The sequence below is a fragment of the Coffea arabica genome, chromosome 11c (genome assembly GCF_036785885.1).
Source record: "Coffea arabica cultivar ET-39 chromosome 11c, Coffea Arabica ET-39 HiFi, whole genome shotgun sequence".
Lineage (NCBI taxonomy): Eukaryota > Viridiplantae > Streptophyta > Magnoliopsida > Gentianales > Rubiaceae > Coffea > Coffea arabica.
Genome location: NC_092330.1, coordinates 32203075 through 32225234, shown reverse-complemented (window position 1 = coordinate 32225234; position 22160 = coordinate 32203075). Strand labels below are relative to the sequence as shown.

Here is a 22160-nt window from a genome sequence, read left to right as displayed (position 1 = left end):
AAATAAAAGATAGAATTAATCATTATAAAAATTAAAATACTTGAAATCTAATCAAATAAAAAATTAAACTTGGCCACATGTTGAAAAATTAATCAATCCATCGCGGATTGTTCTACAACATGCAACTACTTTAATGTATCTTTTGCTTTGTCAAATGTTTCTCATGCTTGATTTGAGACTTTTAGTGGTTCTATAACTGTTTTAGATTTTAGCAATGAAAATTATGATAATACATGTATTAGGAAATTCATGTGATTAAACTAAAAAATTGATAGAGATAGAACATCATTATTGTAGGTATAAAAATAAATATGAGAAATAGGTATGTTGAATGGAGAAAATACTGCCGTTCTAATAGGAATTAGAGGTTTTGAATTCAAATCTACTCGCTCTTCACTTCTTAATTCACACCCTTCCTAAATTGAATTTTTTTTTTTAAAAGAAAGTATCTTTGACCTACTATCATGTATACTTTTGACGGTGCTAATGAAATATATATATATATATATATATATAGGGCTTGTTCTCGGTTGATTATTTTAATTGATTATAGATCTTAAATTTAGATAATCAGTTTTTGTGACGTTCTCAATTGCTTTTGTATCTTTTTTTTTTTTTTGTCAAAGGTCAACTTCTATATATAATTACTTTTGTATTCGGATTATAGATTTTTTTAGTGACCAAGCTAAAATCTCTAATCACCAATTGAGTAGCTATTGTTGATTCTTTTTTTTAATATATAAAATGCAAATTTCATTAACAAATTGCTAAAAATCATTTAGCATAAATTGATCAGTATCACTACCCTAATGGTAGGTTAAACATACACTAGCCATTACAGATCTGCAATTTAACAAATACAATAGATATGAAAAATTATGAACAGATCTAAAAATTATAAGAAATTTTAACATTATTTTCTAATAGATAAATTGTTGTAGCTCCCTTCTGTGCATGTTGCAATTGCCATATCTACTAATCAATGGTCTTAAAAATTTCAGATTTGACAACTAGATCTAAAATAATAACAAAAAGGAAAAAAAAAAACAAAAATCTCAATAGGAATCCTTAGGAGAATAAAAAAATCTCATCTGAAGTCTAAATCCATTAAGTTATAAAATTGTTAAGTATTAAATCTAATACATTTGAGTGCATATCACATTTAGTAACAAGTGAATAACTTATCACTTATTTTTTGGAGTAAGCTTTGTATAGAAAATTCGGTGTCACTTAATTAATTCAGATATTCAATTTTTCGTTATCAAACACGTCTAAATATGTTAAGATTTGAATCTATTAATTTTAAGTATTGAATTGGATTATTAAACAGAGATTAAGAAAACTTACGATAAACTTTATTGAAAAAATAAAATAAAATTAAACGAAGTTCATGAAGGGTATAAAGTAAAAAAAACAAAAGTGGCAAGGGTATTATAGTCTCTTACTAAAAAAGACGAGACAATGGCAGTGTAAATAATAAGAGAGGGTATCATTAACATTTTGCTTTGTATATACCGATTTAATTTATATTCATTTTTATTAAGAATATATCCTTTTTAATTGGTAATACTAAGGGTTACTATCAAGTCGAATTCAAATAGTGCACTATTCGAATAAAATATTTGAATTCGAGCTTATTCTCATCAAGATCTTCAAAGTTGAGCTTGAATTGGAGCTTATTTTACCTTATGTGATCTCGATCAAATCGATTTCAATCGAGTTTTCAAACTAAGTTTTTTGAGTAAATTTTATAATTTTTTAATAAATAATTAAAACATATACTCTTATAAATACACTGTTCGATAAAGGTTCAATAAGTACCCGAGTTTTGATTTTTTTTGCTCAGAAATGACTCAATTACCTTATCAGGTAGTTAGAAGTCGAATCGAGCCTCTCCCCAAGTTACTCGCGAACTTGAGGCGAGTGGTTCGCTGAGTGGCTTGGATTCCAGTTCGCGAGTAATTTGGTTAATTTACACCGCCAAGGATCAAACAGCCAATTACATGGGTTCGGCAAAATGGCAAACAAAATCATGAAGTACCAAATAGACATTGTATAGTGGTCCTATCGTCCTGCTGAACTCTCTGTCTTTCCAAATCCTTCAAATCCCTGTACAATGGCATTTCACATCCCAAAATCCATCCCTTCTTCACCAACTCCCTGCACATTTCCCCATCCTTCATTCTTGCCTCACAATCTTCATTACTCTCACTATTACTACCGCACCAGATTCACTCCCATTTCCCGCCGCAAGCTCCTCCGACCACAGCTGCATATTTCCAACAGTTCCAAAAGCGCGAACTCCATTTCCGACGAGGATAGTAAGAACAATAGGCAGGATAGTGTTGAATATGTGGAGGTGTTCGGAATCGGGAGTAGGAAGGATGCCATCCTCGATTTTTGCTTGAATTCTCCATTTCTTTCCCCAGCTCTGCGTTTCTGGTAATATATTTTTCTTCAACTGATTAATTCACTTTTTTCATTTATGCAAATGTATGAAGAAGGCGCTTTCATTGCAGCATGGTGTACAATATTTGATGCAGTAATTTTAATTAAGAGTTGTGTTGTTCTGTTGATGCAGGAATATTGTTGTGAAGGATTCCACAAAGGTTCAATTGCAACAAAGGCTTTCCAACCAAGGTCTGTTCTTTGAACTTAGTAGTCCACTTACTTTAATACATATGCATATAAATTACAGGGAATTTTTTGACTTTTTCGACTCATTGGAAATGATAGAATAACTCCTATTACTTTGTCTTTATTCAATTTTGTGGAAAGGGAGTGAGTGTAAATTCAATGGAAGATAAGGGTTGTTTTGTATGATTTACATCTTTAAGGAAGTTAAGGGAGTTATCTTATATTTGTTAATCTTAATTGGCAGTCTACTCAGGCTGATGATATATGATCTTTGGAGACAAATACACCCCTATCATTCATTCCTGCACTGGACTTTTTGATAATACCCTGTCTTTCATTCTGATTACAACATTGGATGGGAAAACAGGGTGAATGTAATGTTGTTGAAACATTGGGTAGTTTTACTATATAGTTATGATTATTTAATTCGTGGGGAAGCTGAATTTCTGAAAATGCAGTTGCAGTTAGGGAGCTGATATTGGTGCTCCAATTGGCCATGGCACTTCCCTGGGATTTTCTAATCATATTAAAAGACAGAAAAATTATAATATTGGATTGGTTGAACTTTGAAGTTGTTTTCTTGCATTATTGGAAAGAGTCAGGAAGAGTGCAATTAACACTTGGCAAGTGTGAATATTTAGTCCGTGGCAGCTAATTAGATTATTGGTTAACTTTATCTGCTAATATATATTTATAGTGAATTCGCTGTTCATGATGGCTTGATCCATTGGATTGGCTACATAAATTTACTCTAGACATCTAGCATTTTGTTTGACCTGCTAATGCAAAAGAAAGGTAACAGATAGTGAGTGATGAGACCTTATATTAGTGCTATATCAGCCTCTATAATTGCAGAAGAGCTGAATGACAATAGCTTCTGCATGTGAGTTAATTTTCTTTATTCCAAATACTGTTGGAGCTATCCCTACTTGGTTGAATGTGATTCCTAGTTGGGTGATATTGGCACCATATTTGGCTTTGGAATTTCCTCAGTCTGTAATTTTGTAGATGAACAATGCTATTCCATTACCACTCAATTAGGTTATAGTTTATGATATGAAAAGTAAACTTATCTTTTATACCAAAAGATTCCTAGAAATGAAATAAGTGGATATTCAACCAAAATGTCATTTCACCTATCTGTTTACTGTCTAGTTTGTTCCACTTTTTTTCTTCAAACAGTTGCAAGTTGGCAGTTTTATTTTCAAATTGTGTTTTCATCAATATAGCTGCTTAAAGTACTATTTTCCAAGTGTTGGCCCTATCTCCAAATCCAGCTACCTGCATCACTCCATAAATAGTCTTCAATAAATATTATTACTGGTGTACAGGAACTCTATGCCTACTTTCTAAGACAGTTTAGGAAATGTTGATTTGTATGTCTGATTACTGTGGTACACTTCTCATTGTATGACTAATTGAAGTAGTGGATTGCCCAAGCAAAAAGGGGAGCATTAGTAGTATTGTCCTATTTGCTTGTTTGGAGCTTTAAAAATAGAAAGGCCCTTGGTCAGTTAAGAATCAAAGAGTACAGTTGCTGTTTGGTTCGTTGTACTTTGGGTCAATTCAAGAATTACTCCTTGCTGGTTTATTACACCTATATGCAACGGATTGCAGCTTTTTTTTTTTTTTTTTCTTTTTAATACGGGAAGTTTGTCTACGTCATATTGCAGTCTTCCTTTCAGAGTGAAAATGTTCAAATATAAAGAATGGAAAATGCATCTGTTAGGTCTGGTGCTAGGAAATTGACCAATGAGAATAATAGGGTTCTTGACAACTCAATAGAGACAATAACAAAGCAAATAAAATAAACGGAAAAATATAAAATTTTACATGGTTTAGTCGAATTGACCTACGTCCATTGGCGAAGGGGTAGCAGATTTACTATAACAAAAGGAGAGTACAAAAGAGAGAGTGCAAAACCTAGAAAAAAATTCAAAAGTTCAACGGCACCTAAAATTGAAAACACAAAAGAGTCTAAATAACACAAAATGTTTAATGGTTCAAAGTCCGATAACTTGCCCTTTTGGTTTGATACCTAACCAAAACTCCTTTTAGATTGGGACATGGGCTGCCTAAAACTCTCTTGGGCTAGTGCCTATGGCACTTGGGTTGGTAAACTCACTTAAATTTACTATATTTATAGCCACCAAGAGGAGAGACTTCTTTGTAAAATTTCTAATGTGAGATACAAAGATAAACTCAACTAATTTCACCTTGGTGTGTATTAGCAAACAAGGTCCACATTCTCCATAAAAATTTCAACGGATCCCAACAGACCACAAAAATTCCAACATATCTCAATAAGTCACCAACGAACCAAGATGCAAAAGGATAACGAATTCCAGTGGACCAAAACTCACAAAAGGTTTAACAGATCCCAACGAGCTAAAAATACGAACATAATAATCTTGCTCCATCTTCTCCTCAAGACCCTCAATGAGCTTGAATGGGTCAAACAGCTCTTCTTGACAAAAAATCCAACTAAACTTCAATGGCTCTTCCTCCACTTTCTGTAGTGCTAAACCGACATGGAATTGATATTAATAGTTTGTTATCGTCATCAAAAACTTAGAGCCTGAAACTTTGATATCGGTTTGTTAGGAGTGGTCCCAGAAAATTAACCAATGAGAACAACATGGTTCTTGGCAACTCAATAACGACAATAACAAAGCAAATAAAATAAATAGAAAAGCACAGAATTTTATGGTCCAATTGACCTACGTCCACGGATGAAAAGGTAGCAGATTTACTATAACAAAAACAAAGTACAAAAGAGAAAGTATGAAACCCAACGATACCCTAGGAAATAATTCCAAGGCTCAACGGCATCTAAAACTGAAAACACGAAAGAGTCTAGATAACACAAAATGCTTAATGGCCCAAAGGCTGATAGCTTGCTCTTTTGGTTTGATGCCAAACTAAAACTCCTTTTAGACTAGGACATGGGTCCTTTAAAACTCTCTTGAGCTGGTGCTCTTAGTACACTTAAACTCACTTAAATCCACTATATTTATAACCTCCTTTGTCGACTATATTTATAACCACCAAGAGGAGAGACTTCTTTATAAAACTCCCGACATGGGATACAAAGACAAACTCAACAGCATCACATGGCGGATGTGACTTCTAGCTCCCAAGATATTCGTTGGTGGTGTTTTTAGAATTGAGGCTTTAGCCACAACTGACAACATAAGAATTGTATTCAAATCAAGACAGTTATTGCTAACTGAGGAAATTTCCATCCCCAAGTTAATGTCTTCACAAACTCAAAACCAGTATTGCACCATCACAAATTATATCTTAACTAAACAAAGGGCCTGGTCCCATTGCCTTAAAGGAAGCTGTTTCACGATTCTCCTCCTTTTTCCATTTCCATTTCTACCTGCACTTCATCTTTTTTTTTCTTTTCATGAAATATGTGTTGTTGGTGTATTGATTTTTGCTTAGCTCATCTTTAGGTGAACAAAAATGGTCTTTTGTTTTTCAAAAGCTTAAGATAGCATTTTCATGTTATGAGTATCTACTATATTGGACAGAAGAAAATGGGCTTTAGATAACCAACTGCAAAGCTTTCTTGCAGGCCAACAACAAGGTAACAAATAAATAAACTTATCTGAAGGCTTATTGATTGGGCCATCATCTAGAATTAAGTGCCTTATTTGAGCAGTCTGACTTGTAACAATGGTAATTACGACCACTGTCCTATCTCTTTTTGCTTATAGAATAGGAATCAAATCGAGTGCATGCAAACTCTGTTTTATAATGCTGCATTCATGCTACAGTAACCTGTTCACCACCGTCCATATCATGTTCTGGTTGCAACCCAGTTAGTCTCTTCTTAATTCACATCCTAGTAATATATGTGTGTGTGTGTGTGTGTGTGTGTGTGTGATGAAGATTAGAGTTAAAGGTTATATTAGCAGAAGCTGAACAGTTTTGTCCTGTATAATCATGTAATAGAGGGCACATACTAATAACACCAAAGTTCACCAAACTGGTAATGGGAAATGCTACATGAATCTAGATGTCTGGAACCCAGAATGGGATCATCATATGCATGTGGATTTCTCCTTAATGAAGGTTTCAATTCCTCTTCTACTTTTTTTCTCCTCCTTTAATTCCCTGACCAAAACAACCCCCCCCCCCAAATCTTCTCTCTCATGGGCATTCTTTTACACCTTTGCAGATATAAATCCATTAGTGGAGGCTCCAGCCCAATTGCGGCAATGTTCAAAAGCGGTTATACTTGTTTGTACATCCTTTATTCTCATCCTTTTGACTGTTTTGGTATTCACCTTTTATGTCAGTTTGCATATCTGGGCAAACACTTAATTAAATAGGCAAATGAATCCCAACAAAATGCTTGGCTAGATGAGCAATGGCAGTTTCCAATTGTTGTGATGAAATGTCAGAATAGCTAAATAGTACAAAACCAATGAGATCTTTAATAGATGAGTCAGAATGGCAAAAAAGTAGAGTTAAATATTTGAATTAGTAAAGAAATAAGTCTGAAGAAGAAAAACAGAAGGTTAAAAATGAGATCATTATGTTGGAAAGGCGATAATTTTTTTCAGAAGTTGTGATGTTCAAATATAGGACAACTGCCTCCAAATCATGCTGTGCTTTACATTTTGGTGGTGCGAAGAAACTTTTCTTTCGAGTCTTCATTGTATTTGAGAATAACGGCAAACTTTACCACACTATGACTAACTTGATCGCCTTCTCTTCTAATAAAGGAGGCACAATCAGAAAAGGAGTTTTCCAGTCTAAAAATATCATCCAAAAGAACATCAAGTAGACAAATGTCTCTATACCTCTTCTGGATCCTGTTTATGATACTCTTGCAGCCAGATTGCAAAATGACATTCTTCCACCATTCTTCAGCTGCCTCATGCTATGCTATCCTCAAGGCCCAAGCTTCTGCAATCTCACCTTTCATTTCTGATCTAAACAGACTGTCCTTGTATCCACTATCATCCCTGTGAGTTCCTTGCAACTATCACCATGCTTATCTTGTTCTTTGTGGAACTAGTTACGGTGTCTGTGTTGATGTCGATATATCCTGGAGATGGAGTTTGCCAAGTTTTTACTTCATTCCTTGTTGCCTCTGTAGTGTTCACCTGCTGATCTTCGTTTTTCTGAGCTTCTGAAAGTTCCCTCAATTCTCCAATTGTTTTGTTGACCAGGATTGGTCCAGTTATTATCTTCAAACTTCATTTCTTGCCTTCCAAATCTGTGAGAGAAAATTTACTGTTAATTGAATATGCTCCATGGCATTAGTTCTTTCTCAGCTTGCTCAAGTTTTTTCAACCACCCAAAAAGCTCCATCTGTAATTTCCATAGGCTAATCCCATTAGATGAGAAAGATTTTCCAAGCCACATGTACATCATTCCTTCAAAAGAAGAGCATATGCTCAGCAGTCTCCACTTGTTCTCTGCATCAATTACAAATTCTTTCATATTTACCAGTTCTCTTTCATTGCATTATTTGGAAATATATTTTTTAAGCATTTCCACAGGAAGTGCTTGAATTCATGCTTCAAGTTCTGGCTACACACAAACTTCCGCACGCTAGCTTCTTGTTGGTTGTCGCTGCTCTCACCTTCCACCTGATGTCTTATTGTCTGGTGATGCTGTTGTTGGTTTCCCAAGTAGTGTCTTCTTCCCAGAGTGTACTGGGCCAAGGGGGAGAAGTTCCAGTAACGACTGTTCCTTCCTCTGAATATGCTTAGTGGTAACTGCTTAATCTATTACATTCCACCTCAGAGAATAGCTCTCCTAACAGTTTGGCATTCAAATTCCTTTTATTAATCGGATCCTTAACAAACACATGGGGACTGTTTGTGGTTGTTGGCAATCTTAATTTGCCTTCATTTTGTTTAGGTAACCACCTGTCTTCCCAAAGTTTAATGCTGCAATTGTCTCCTACCTTTTTCCTTTAGTCCGTTCTCAAACAGACTGATTGAACTGCACTGACTTTGCCAATCTAAGAGGAGGCATTGGGGTTTGCCTTACTTCCAAAGAAGATGGAGTTGGGAGCTATCTTGCTTTTATGACCTTACTGACAAGCAAGTTAGGATTTGTAATAACTTTCCAAACTATTCTATTATGAGAGTACTAAACTGTTGGATGCCCCTGAACCCAATGGTTCTGTGTGCAAGTAAGCATTCAAAGGACTACTACAAGAATTAAAAGGTGACTGATTGGAAACTAAGGATTTTGGTGGTTAGTGACCTCTAGATTGGCATTAAAAAGGATAACGTTTTAAGATTTGAAAAAAGAACTGAAATATTATGACTCTTGAATGGAGATGTGCATACAGTATGAGACAGAAATGCAGTAAGAGATTGTAGCAAATGGTAATGTGAGAAGATTTGGAAATATTACTAGAAAAGGAGGCACTTGAGGATTGACTTTTGAAGAAAATCTGGTCTGTTGGCAGTTTTGCATTTTGGATTTAGTGTAGGTCTCTTTTCTGTTTTAAGTTTGTTTGATAATTAAGGGTAGTTTTGCTTTGTAAATCGGGTCTAACTAGTAGATTAAGATGATAATAAGGTGCTCTGTGCCCTTAAATTATCAGGGGTTGGCTGCAGTAGCTCATTGACAGCAATTATGCAAGGCAAGACTTTAATTGGTGATGTCATTCTGTCCTGTAAAAGTTGTAGCCTGTGCTGCATAGATTCAGGTGTAGGATCTGGTTAAGTTGATTGTACAAGCATCAGTCTTTAACACGTAAAATTTTAGATTGAGGAATATGGATACAAAATTGCTCTAAAATGGATAATGCTACAAGAAGCAACTTAAAGATTTTCTGCAAGTTGATTTATACACCTTTTTCTTGAATCCTCATGTGTAGATCTAGTATCAATAAAAATTCCTTTTTGCCGAATGTCCAATGCAGCAATAGTGCTGAATTTAGATTCCCTACAAAAATCTAAGTCCATTACATGAAAGATTGATGAGGAAAACTCAGAAAGTAAGAGTCCTTTTTGCCAGGGCTTTGGTAAGCAATTTTATTTTCTATTTTTGGCTGTAATTTGATTGAAGTTGATCTATTAATTGTTTTAATCAGAGTAAATTCAGAGCTATTTCCTGAATTTAATGATGTAAAAACTTCAGAGAGTTCTTTAGCATTTGGCTCTGCTGTAGTTTTTAAGCATCCCTGAGTAAGAGCTGGTCTAGTTTTGGGCAGTCTGACAAAGAAACATGTTGAACTTATGATGGAGGAATACTTGATGTAGTTTCTTGATCAGAAGCTGCTTGCAAAATGATCGCACGGATTTCCAGAATGCATTTGTTAAGAAGAAGTTTGCTGCTGCAGCCAGACTTTTGAAGTTTTATTGATTAACATAAATTAAAATAGTAGTCCATCTTGCGACGGAACAATATTTTTTCAGGCATCGTGTCATGTAAATTATTTTTCATTCACCCCTTAGCAACTGATATTTTCATTTTTCATCAATCTTGTTAAAGTTGACATTTGTGAAGAAGCATTATGACGAAAAAGAGAGTTTTATTCACATACTCTCGAGGATGCATTATGTTAGAGAAGTAGTTTTCATACATCTAGTCCTATCGTTCTTCATCTTCTCGATGTTAACCTTAGCAAAGAAGCATCCCACTTTTTCTTAAACATTATGACTATGTGCCTCAACTGCTTAAAACTGGCTCATTTGTGGCATTATTTTCATTTTAGTTGGTTGTTTCCTTGATCCTAGGTGGCTAGTGCTGCTTATGGCACTGAGGATACTGTTGCTCTTGAGATTCTTGGGACAACAAAGTCTGAGAATGGTTTAGTTGTTGGCATTATTTTGAGACCTTTCAGCTTTGAAGGACAGAGACGCCAAGCGGAGGTATAATTTTATTGGTATAATTACTAGTGATCCATATAATGGGATATTGAAGCTTTCAAAGTTTGTAAATAGAATGCTAACTAAGAATGGCTGAAGCAAAAGTTTGCTTTACTTTCTTTTCATTCTTTTGTTGGTCAGAGACACTGTAACATAATTTAGTTAAGACACTGTAACATATTATTTGTATCTAATTCAATTTTGCTCTTTCTGTTACCAGCTTCCATTCTATTGAATAGGGCATATTTTTTTATTTTCTAAAATGCATCTCAGGTGAATCATTTGGTGGGCAAACTTCAAGAGCATGCAAACTTTTACATTGGTAAGCTGTGACCTTTGTGTCATTCACTGACTGTTGGTGGCATTCTGGGTTTTAAACCATAAAAGTTGTATAGACTCTTTATTTATGCCTGTTGATCATAATGGTTGTCACCATTAAATATAACTAATTTCACATTACCCAAACTATATTGTTTGCTTTGCTGAAAAGTTTCTTTGAACACCTAAATATTGTCTTCTGGAGAAATTGTTTTGCTGTTGCTCTCTACTGACTATGTATCATATTGGCCATGGAACTGAAGGTTTTTGTTGAACGTTCTGATTTTATTGAAGGTTCTGATTTTGACTTGTCGTAAACTGAAATTTCCAGTTTTCTTTGCTGCTAATCACCTGCTAAATTTCTTGAGGGCTATTAGGTTGTTTGTCTTGACATGCAGTGATTGACACTGATGCACTTCTAGAAAAGGATTTGGTGACTTTGGATGAAGCTTTAAAGACTTCGAACGACGCGGTTTTAATGGCCATAAATGCCATAACCATTCTCATAGCTGTGAGAAAAACTACTGACTTCTCTTATCTTCAAAACTTCTGCACTGTGCAGGACTTTTGGTGGTTTCGTTATTTACTGATCAATTTGGTTCTACTTATTTTGCATCATTTGACAGGAAAAGAATCTAAAGCTTCAAGAGGTGGCACGTAATGATGCTAAAGAAGTTAAAGTTCAAGAACTTCAAAGGGTGAGTTACCTGAATATCTGCTTTGATCAGTGTAGTTCATTGCCCTTACCCTGCCTAGGCTAGTAAGCTGTGTGATTTATGTTTATGTTTCCTTTTCATACACATGCTACTTTGCCCTGGCAATCCCACTTTTTATCCTTGCTCTGCAAGCCAGATGCTTTCAAGACCTTAATGAGCAAAACAGAAGCTAGAATATAGTCTTATTTCATGGAGATTTTCATTTTGCACTTCTAATTCAAGTTTTAGTTGTCGCCCAAAAAGCTAATGAGACGTTTTGCAGATTTTTGAGGCCTGCCGTGAAGCGAAAATTGGATTTGGAAATGGTTTTAATATCAAGACTTCAGTTCTCAGGGCTGTTTTTGACTGCCCCTTCCTTGGTGTAGGCGTAAAGGTTAGAGCGGACTACATATTCTGCAATCTGAATTGCTTTTTTGTGCATTATTTAGCACTTTTCTGGAGTTCAGTGGCATAGCTGTTAGACATGGCTTAGACGTGTTCCTGGTGCAGGGGCTAAATAAATGAGATGACAAGTTAATCAGTGTATTAATTGGTGGAAGGATTAGTATTAAATTACACATTTCGTTTGATACAAGTTAAATTATTATTCATTTATGAATCATTTAGAAATATGATGATGACTCAAGTTATGCCTCTCTTTGGTTAAGGAAAATTTTCTTTCCCTCTATTCTGAGGGTATATTAAAACAGGCAAATACTCTCCAAATATCACTTGGGAATACCAGGCTAAGAGCAAAGTAGATTCAAATGCAAGATTAATTTTTGAGACAGTTTCAAATTTTCCTTAATTTTGTTGTCTCATATGAGCAGCTAAAGGCATTGTTAGATCAAATAACATGTTTCAAGATGGTAATCTTTGGTTGTGTAGATATAGGACTATTTTAAATGTTTGTTCTGAGCCATTTCCACCATGAAGTGGGAAAGATGAGAAAGTACGTCTAAATTGATCAGAACTTGGCTTCCAAAGTCCCACACACCTGATAACCATTCAGATTCTAGTGGAAAAGGACAATCTTTGGTACGTGTCAGCACCCAAGAGCCGAGGAAAGATGAAGATGCTAAAAGTGGCTAGATAGGTTAATGCTGATTAAGTTTAAGATTATCCTGTTTGATGAGGCTAGTCTGATAGTTTCATCTTGTTTCTGAGCCTGTTGCTATGCTTTATTTTTTTTGCATTTAAAGCCTGGTTCACCTTGTTAACCTTTGCTTGGGTTATTAGAAATATTTTCCCTCTGCAATTTACTTGATGACATTGCATGTTTGAAGTTTGATTCTTAAGCTTTTTTAAGACAATGCTTTACATCTTCTTTTTATACTTACATGGTATATTAATGCTCAGGATTCCAGTGGCACAATCATCTGCATTCTTGCAAGCTCAGGTGTCATCAGTAACAATGATGCTGGTGCCATTTTCCAAAGTGTTCGTCTAACTACTGAGTGCAAGGGGGAAATTATAATGTCTATAGTCCATGACTCCAAACTCGAGTCCAATTTAATTAGAACTACAATAATAGCATTTGGGTAAGGTTTCTTTCCCAGTTTTTTGCCCTAGTGCAATGGTGAACTCTTTGCATTCTAATTATGGATCTATTCATTTAATCTACTTTCTTTTTTAACTGAAGTTGTCACTGGTCCAGGAACTCAGTTTGATGCATCACTCTCATTCCCCTTTCTCCACTCCTCATGTTGCACATCCTGTTGTTAAGCGTTGTTCAAGCCAATTTTCTATGTCAAGCATAATTGCAAAGAGATGTTTTGAGATTCTATGCTTTGGAAGGACCAGATTTTAGAGTATTTTTCTCTTTCAGTTATTAAAGTCGTTACTAGTGTCCTTTTCCGAAGTAGTTATATGGTGTCAAGCATACAGAGGTTCTTCTAAATATAGTTTTTTCTTCTAGTCTTCTCGTATTTCCCCAACTAGGCAAATCAGCCTTTGGGTTTTTGGGAAAATCCTGCTTTCCACATAAGAAGCCAATCAACGAGTCATAATGTAGTCTTGAGTAGGATTGCTGTTCCAATGAAATAGCATTGGGGGCTATTCTTAAATCATCTGCTCACATCTTTGACATAAACATTCATATGATTGAATGCTTACACCTCTAAATGAACTTACTTGTACTGTGGTGAAGTTTTTGAACATTTTAAGGTTGAAGTGACTAATTGTGGATTTTATACTTCTTTGCATACCACTGATGTGCTTTTATGACCAAATCTTGCCAAATTTTTTAAAATATTATTTATTGTTTGCTGTGGGTATTTTCATTGTTCTTTCATTCCTTATTTGAAATAATGCCTCATTTCCTCTTCAAAATTTGTGATGGTCAAATACTGTTGTACAGTTGGAATGGACATGACATTGTTGTTTGATAACAAGAAGTCTTGGCACCCAATACTATTCATATCTCTTCCAATTAGAAGTCTTATGTCATCTATGTTATTGGTGTTTTCAAGCTGAGTATCTTCTTGTTACAGTTGTACTGGACATCAATCCACTAAGAAGATGGGATTTTTATCAAGACTGGCCCAACAGTTTCCTTTCATCTTCAATATCTTGAAGAACCAATCACCAGAACCTCAGAGAACCACTGAAGCCAATTTATCCGAGCCTCAGCATTTTTCTGGAGTGACATTTTCTCAAGAGCATGATTATATGCTAGATAAAGGTTCCCTTGATGATACTTCTGATGCTTCAAGTGCCTACAGAAGAGAAGTTGAACCATCGTTTAATAGTAGTGATAGAGATTCATCTTCTTTAAGGTATTTTCACTTCCTCATCCTTGCTTTGATCACATTTATATGCTTGCATTATGTCACTGACATTTATACAAATGTTCCAAGTTTTCTTTCCAGGAACTACAATCTCTCTCATGAACAAGTTGGTGTTGAATTTGCTGATTCTGACTCATTTTCTCTTGCAAACATGCCAGATGCTGAAGGTAGGTTATTTGCTTCTCATTGTCTTACATCACAACGTGCTTTTCATTATGTTTTGTAATCTCACTCTGTAAAAATCATTGAAATAACCAGTGTGGTTACAATAAGCATATATGAGCATCCAATCTTTACTAGAGTTGAAGTAATAGTGGTGTTGATGCACTTACACAGGAGCGCCTACTTTTAGGGAGGAGCTGCTTATTAGATACCGCCTGGGGGCAGATGATCAGAAGACACAAGAGTGGACCCAAGAGTTGGCTGGAGATACAGAAACCACTCTAACAGTTGATAGTGTCAGCGTCTTCAGACTTCCTGTTGGTGTTAAACATTTGGAACAGGCAGATGAATATCCGGCACACGCTAAGCATCTGAAAAGATGGACAAGGGAGGACAGCAGGAAAGCTCAGGTTGATACTGCTACAAGTGTGTCTCGGGATGCGATGGGTGACAGGGGCTTCGAAGCTACAATAAACTTCAATAATTTCTCAAAAACTAGAAAAGGAAATTCGACCAATGATTCCAATAAGCCAGGAGTTCTTTCCAATCGGGCAGCATCAATGCTGGTAAAATCCAAAGACTTATAGCAGTTTAACATACTTTATAAGAAGCCATAGTCATAGAAAGTCTTATTTGTGTTTTTGTGCTCCTAAGATTAATGTGGAGTTATTTTATCTTCAACTTGTATGACTGGGAAAAATGCTACTTGGTTAATTTGCATTTTCTTTCCTTGTTAGGAAAAACAAGATTGTTGGTTTTTGTTAGGAAAAACAAGAACTTGTACATACTGCATTACTGGCTTCCAGTTTTATGAGTGATTATTGGCAATACCTTTCTATGAAGAAGATCTACCCCACTGGTTTATGTTCTTTCCCCTTTGACTATAAGACTTCTTTTTAACCAAGTGCACTTCAAAGAATTACCCAGCCAAAATGTTAATCTACCTAGTTCAAGCATTATTAAGTACAAAACAAGTTTTTTTTTTTTCCATTTCTATTCATTCAAGTAAAATGTTCTCTACATTCGTGCATGTGGTTTCTGCCAATTGACTCGTACAGTAGGAAAATCTTTATTGTCTAGATGAAGCATGAAAGGAGCGTCACAAGGCATTAATTAGAAGTTTCTGTTGAAAGAAACGATAGTTTTTTGTTCTTGTTCTTGACTAACAACTGCGGCAGAATCAAATCAAATCTTAGTGTTTTTTTTTTATTGTTTAGTTTGTCTTCAGTTAAAAATGTGTTGTGTAGCTGGTGTACATGTGCTAGGCATGTGGCCCACTAAGAATATTTTGGTCATTTTTGCCACTTCAGGACAACCATGTCTTTGGGGCCCTATATGTAGACATCTTATGTACTGCAGCGAGCAGTTTTTGATATCGAATATTTCCTAAAGTTTTATCAGCTTTCTCGGGCTTCATACAAGCCTAGAAGCTTTTCTCCTTCAATTTGTGATTTCCCTTCATTAATTCCTTGTGTTTTAGGGCTGCTACCTAAATTTCCTCTTAGCTTTATGCATCAAATACATAACGTTGCTTTTCTTCATGAGACACTGAATTTAAAGATGTATAAAATATGATATGCAGCATTCTGCATAATGAATACGGTAAAATGGATGTCAAGTGAATATTGTGTCAAAGGTTATGTGCAAAGACTTGTGTTTGTGAAGATACAATCCAGCTTCAATGCAGTGAATATGTGTTTAGAGTGCTTACCCTTCAAAAGTCTTATGTTTTGTCCATGTAATGCTGGACTTTTGTATATCCTACACATGCATTTTAGTTCTCTGCCTATAACAGCTAAATCAGCTACTTGAGAATTTTGAAAGTTCCTTACTTTCACATCGAGAAGATTTTTCTTCTGATATACTGCAATCAAATGTGATAAGAATCATCCTGATGTAAGGTCCATCTTAGTAAGATGGAGGGATGTCTGGAATTATAGAGAGATGGGACCATAATGTGGGTTGGGTTTTTGGTCAAACCACATTGGATTACTGCAGTATAAGTTCTCTTCTTTGTGTGTTTTTCTTGTTTAATTGACACAGTTGTTTTTGGGATTTTCCTTTTTGTACTCAATTACAAACCGAATAAAACAAAGAATCTGCTACTTTACCCCTCCCCTCACCGCCCCCACCCCTCCAAAAATAAATTGACGTAAAATGGAATCAAAACTTCTGCTTTTTGGGTTGAATAAGATGACTTTAGATGCAACAGTGAGATTCAAGAGGACAGAAATAACCTTCAGGCATAGGCAGGAGCAATGCAGAATTTGCTGGAAGAATCCTCAATCCTGGTCCGTCTTTTGGGGCCTTTTGCATGCCTTTGACCTTTAGTGTTAAATACTAAAATGGCTTCTATAATAGCAAAATGGCTTCTGTAGGATGTTTTTTGAGGCAGAATTTGAAATTTTGATTTGTTTATTTGGGGTAAGTTCAGAAAGTAAGTTGATATAGCTTGACAATTTGGGAGATTGACATTGTTAAACATCTAAAAGTAGCAAGTGTGACAATGATAGCGAGACGAGGAAATGTTGTGCCTAAACCAATGATTCAAGATTGAAAGATTGGTCTAGTAGAAGAGTTTCGGTGACCATTATGCTGGTGCAGATTTATGGAGAAACAGACTTTAGAAGTAGAGAATAATGCTGAAATCAGAAGGAAAGAGGAAGAAGTAGAAGATAAGACAGGAGTTAACTTGTAGAAGTATTACTTAACATATAAGCTGCCCAAATGAACTGATGATGAGGGGAGGTCTGTTGTGAGAGGTTCTTCTCTCTTCCTGCTGCTGGTCCTAGCCTTTCCTGGAAACTCCATAAGTTTTCTACTTTTATCCTTAGCATGTTCCTTACCAAGGTTCTCCTACTTTAAGTAGAACTAGATGCCTAAAGGTTAACCTGGAGTCTGAAAATTTCACTTGAACAGCCTGGGAATAAAACCCACAAGCGTAACTACTACAGTTCCTTAAAAGAAAAGGAAAAATAACCCTTTGGCTAAATCCTATTTTTATAGAGTAGAATCTTGCCAACATGGAGAGAACCAGAACGGTTACTTTGAGGGGGCGAATTTCACACACATAAACTTTGATGCCGGTACAAAATTTTTTAAACTTTTTTGAGGCAGCAAACGTTTCAATTTACAAAAGAATATCTTAAAATATTTCATGGAGGGGGGAAACATTAATTTGGAGAATTTGGGGCAGTGTCCCTTCCTGCCCCCCATTCCCTCTAGTTCTGTCTGTGCCTTTCAAATTCAAGTTTCTTCTCTTAAAACTGGTCAGTCTCCTTGTTTTCTGTCAGTTCAACAGGGAATAAGCTTATTTCTACTCAACCGTCTATTCTCCATGTTTTTATTCAAGTGCATGGATCACCATTTTTGTACTAGTGTACAACAGACCATCCAGCAAAGTGCATGGTTTATTAGCAGAGTTGGCAAATTACCTTTGGGTTAATGCATCTTATTCAATTTGGGATGATGCAATATACTAATAAAGCTGGTACTGCAGGATAGTTCCTTGGTTGGCAAATTACCTTTTTAGTTTTTTCTTTTTCTTCCCTAGTTCTTTTGGACTGAAAGTAATCTTTTTTAAGTAGGTCCTTCGAGTGGTGGAGGGGATAGAATCTTAGTGACTGTTGAGCTTCTATCTCATTTTTCACTTTTCTTACTGTCTGACTTTGAATAGGAAGCAGAACGAGATTTACCAAACAAGAAGTGGAATCCTGTACTGCAAATGAAATATAGAGGAGGAATATACCATGGCCGCATCCAAGGAGGACTTCCAGAAGGAAAGGTACTCGACAATTCTTTGAAGGGCTAGAAAATCTCCTTTCAGAGATACTCGTTCTATTAAAATGACAGAATTGCAAATGTAAATTTTCAGGGCCGTCTTTCTCTTGGAGATGGAAGCATATATGAAGGCATGTGGCGTTATGGTAAGAGATCTGGTCCAGGTACATTCTACTTCAAAAATGGTGACATTTACCAAGGATCATGGAGGGATGATGTCATGCATGGAAAGGTATGAGCGTTACTATTCTGTCCTTCATTGAATTTTTACTTGTCATTTAATGTCATAGAGCTAGCCTAAGTCTTTGTATTGCTTGCTGGGATATTGTTTCGTCTTCTGTTCTGGTTTTTTCTTGAGTGTATTCTTGTAAATTGTCCAAGTATTGTGTTGTCCTGAGAGAAGAATACTATTCTCGAGCTCTATTATTAGAGCACATGCATGAGCATGTGTCTATTATCACACTGAAGCTTTTGGAAAAAGCACTTTGACTTTTTTTCCTATGTTTTAACGAAGACAACTACTTCTGTCACTTTGACCTTGAGATCATTGTATTACTGTAGGGTTGGTTCTATTTCCGCACCGGGGACCGATGGTTTGTAAATTTCTGGAAGGGTAAGGCAAATGGGGAAGGGCGATTCTACTCAAAGCTCGGTGATGTGTTCTTTGGTCACTTCAAAGATGGATGGCGACATGGCCACTTTCTTTGTATTGGCATAGATGGAACAAGGTCTGTTTTATTCAAACTGCTGTAGTGCACACTCTATGTTGTCTGTTACATGCTTTGGTTGTACTCCATGCGTCTTTCAATATTTCTAAAATATTCAAGAGCAATGAAAACTTTATGTGGTTAATACAGAAAGTGGGAATGTTGTTCTGAAAATCTCTGCAATGATACTAAGATCTTAGCATACACATGGTGGTGATTTTTATCTTGAATTACCTGAAGAATATGCACCTTTTGGTTCAAATCTATGTGGTGTGGTCGCAAGAATTTCACTGCCTGCTTTTCTAAGGGATACCTTATAAAATGTTCTAAATAATATCTATTATATGTAGATCACATTGAAAAGTGAGCACTCAGGTTTGTAACATTTTAACATTGCAATCACAGATTAGCAGATTCAATGCTACATTTGCAAGTGAGTTTTATAGAATGCAATAGAGATGCCATATTAACTTACATGTCTTTCATGACCCCAACCTAAAAAAAGACATCAAGAAAATAAGGATTCAAATGAGACCCAACTGGATGGATAAACTATAATTTCTTCTAGCTTCCTGCTATATATGTGGTTTAGGGATTATGACTGTGGATGACAGCAACTCTTCATGATCAATTTTTAGAGTTAAGAGATACAATTGTTGATATTTTCTTCATCAGGTGTGCAGTCATCAATTGTTTCTTGTGGAAACCCATATTTTTCACGTGAAGCATCTAGAGATTTGTATCGTAAAACGTTAAAGGATTCTTCTTTCAATCTATGACAGCTAAAATCTTATCGGAGAATGCATTTTTTGGGTCTAAAAGTACAGAGGAATGCCTAAAGGAATAAACACTTTGAGAACCTTCAATTGAACTCTACTAGCATAACTTGAGCTTGTGACTTCTCTTTCCTTATCTATTCCTCCGCATTTGTCATGCGGTAAATACACATTTGTATCAAGCTAGACTCTTCATTAGCTTACAATGATGTTTATGATACCTTCAAAAATTCCCTTCCTCGTCCATATGACTTCTGTTATTATGTTAATGAATGCCAATTTGCCTTTGAGCAAAGAATGCTTTTTTATTTTCACTGTTTCCAATCTTAGTGAACTTCTTTTGATGAGGAAAAAGAAAATTTCAATAGTGAATGACACAATAATCTATTGAGTTTAGATTCACCGGTTGTTGAAATTCATAGATATTGAACTAGTGTGCTTCAAAATAATTGGAATCATACTTCAAGATATGGCTTTTCTAGATTTCATTGATTTATTCATAATACACACAATCTGTGCAGATCTCGTGAGGTTTGGGAACAAGGTGTTCTTGTAAGCCGTGAGCAGTTGGATTCTGATGCTGATGTTGCTTAAGCTCTTTAGAGATGTAATTCAAGTTTGTATTATTCAGCCAAAGGTTTTTCTCTCTGACTCTCCTGAAGCTCAATATGGTAAAACAATAGAGGATGCCGGACCAGCCTTTCAGTGAGAGCAAATACTGGGACCAGCTGCCTTGTAAATGTTGCACAGATCTTGTTTAGTTTCTTCGCCTGTCTTGCCAACATGTATAGGTGTCCCATTCAATTGTCAACCATTTGTATATATATATACCTCTGACAGTATGCAAAAGGAAAATTTAGCGTTTCATGGGGATGCATTTTTAACGTATGTTGTGATGATTTCAACCTAGAGAGAACATTGGTGCACTCGTGCAGATTTTGAAGTTGGGTCATTGTTGCAGATAGTACCTTGCTTCAGCTCTGCTTCCTTTATTTGTTGGAAATCTATTGTTGCATTCTTAGATGAAGGATTATCAATTAGGGCTCCCTAGGATTGGGAATTTTTGTATTTGCTTCAAGGTCCACTACCGTATTAATTTCCCCAGGTTTCTCGTCAGTGTTTGAACTGTTGCCACCCGTATTATCTGTGTTTGAAACTGCTCGAGTTGTTGTATTATGTTCCCTTTAATCAAGACTAATTTCTTTAGACAAAGTGTGAATCATATGGTTTCGATTGCAATTTAATTTAGATAAGAGCATATATATAAAGAATACTACTGAGAAGAAGCAATACTAAATTGTTGTTGGCTGATCTTGAAAATTTACTGGTAGCAGAAATCCAGAATTACATGGTTCCGTCAACTATTTTGGCATCACATTTGAAGTGGATATAATCTTTCGTCGGTAATGCATAGAAAAATTGCTTATATGATAGATAATCAAGGAATCTTTGTTCGGCCGAGCATGATTTTCGAATTTAAAGGCTTTTTTTGTTTCTGAATTATGGTACAACTTTTTAATTTTTTTTTCCCTTCAACATGACAAGAACGAAGTTTGTATCACACAGCTTACAAAAGCAGAAACCAATTTTTAGCGTAATTAGATTACTTCACTCTCCGTCTTACGAGACCTTGTCTCTAAATTGATGGGCGTATCTCTTCTTTGTAAGAGGTTTCAAATTTCAAACGTCATCCCAAACACCCGCCTGCTCTAATCAATCCAAAACCCACGAGAATAACCAAAAATTCTACAAAATGATATGTTTTGTACCATTTTGGTATAAAGGCAAAATTAATGGTTAGGAGGAAGACAGCACAACAAACACTCAATTATAGGTTGTTTTTGAGGAGAGATGAATCCCAGTTGAAGAAAGAAATTGGTACAAATAAACAATAAACAAGGTCTCTGCTTATAAAAGTTGCCTTGTCTTATACAATGCTATTGAATAATCTTCGCCCACTTGTAAAAATAGTCTTATCTAATACAATACTCGTTAACCTACGTTGTTAATGAGTTACAAAACAGAAAGCATGAAATTATTTTTTATTATAAGAAAAGCATAAAAAATATGTGTATATGCATTAACCATTAAAAATTAATATTACAAAATAATGGAAGGCCAAATAAAATAAAATGTTTTGGCTATTAAGAAAATAGCCAAAATTTAGATAGATCCGATCTTTAAAAATTCAATAACCCACATTGTGTCACACCATTTGATGAGATAATATGGCACAATTTGGACTATTAAATCTTTAAAAATTGGATCGACCCCGATATGAGTCTAAAGAAAGGAAAGGTGAACTTTATAAAGGATCAATCTAATGAGGAGTGCCCAAATAAGATGTAATTCAAGTATTAAATTTCATGAAAAGTAAAATTTATTAGAAAAAGTACTTAAATGCGAAAGAGCATAATAATGGTTAACATACATTCACATAGCA

The 22160-nt window shown here is 35.4% G+C and overlaps 1 protein-coding gene across 4 annotated transcripts; it reads left to right on the top strand.

The window, feature by feature from the left end:
• Positions 1–1895: 1895 nt before the first annotated feature.
• LOC113715487 (protein ACCUMULATION AND REPLICATION OF CHLOROPLASTS 3, chloroplastic-like) lies at positions 1896–20833 on the top strand. 4 transcript variants are annotated; one of them, XM_072070487.1, is made up of 16 exons: positions 1896–2442; positions 2582–2640; positions 6827–6888; positions 10359–10493; positions 10764–10812; positions 11207–11319; positions 11435–11506; positions 11787–11897; positions 12863–13044; positions 13996–14280; positions 14374–14459; positions 14629–15020; positions 18131–18238; positions 18329–18466; positions 18796–18962; positions 20239–20833. In XM_072070487.1, exons 1-16 carry the CDS (start codon positions 2117–2119, stop codon positions 20309–20311), a joined length of 2358 nt encoding a protein of 785 aa, XP_071926588.1. In that variant the 5' UTR covers positions 1896–2116; the 3' UTR covers positions 20312–20833. The 4 variants fall into 4 exon arrangements, with proteins under 4 accessions (XP_071926588.1, XP_071926589.1, XP_071926587.1 ...); XM_072070488.1 differs by having other exon boundaries at positions 1897–2442; positions 11231–11319; positions 14362–14459; XM_072070486.1 differs by having other exon boundaries at positions 1899–2442; positions 14362–14459.
• Positions 20834–22160: the final 1327 nt, after the last annotated feature.

What these genes read in the sequence shown, in the direction of transcription:
- LOC113715487 (XM_072070486.1), top strand. Translation starts at nt 2,117, where the DNA reads ATGGCATTTCACATCCCAAAATCCATCCCTTCTTCACCAACTCCCTGC. An exon ending in ACTACAATAATAGCATTTGG is followed by an intron (nt 13,045 to 13,995) that starts GTAAGGTTTCTT and finishes TTCTTGTTACAG; the next exon opens with TTGTACTGGACATCAATCCA. An exon ending in ATGATGTCATGCATGGAAAG is followed by an intron (nt 18,467 to 18,795) that starts GTATGAGCGTTA and finishes GTATTACTGTAG; the next exon opens with GGTTGGTTCTATTTCCGCAC.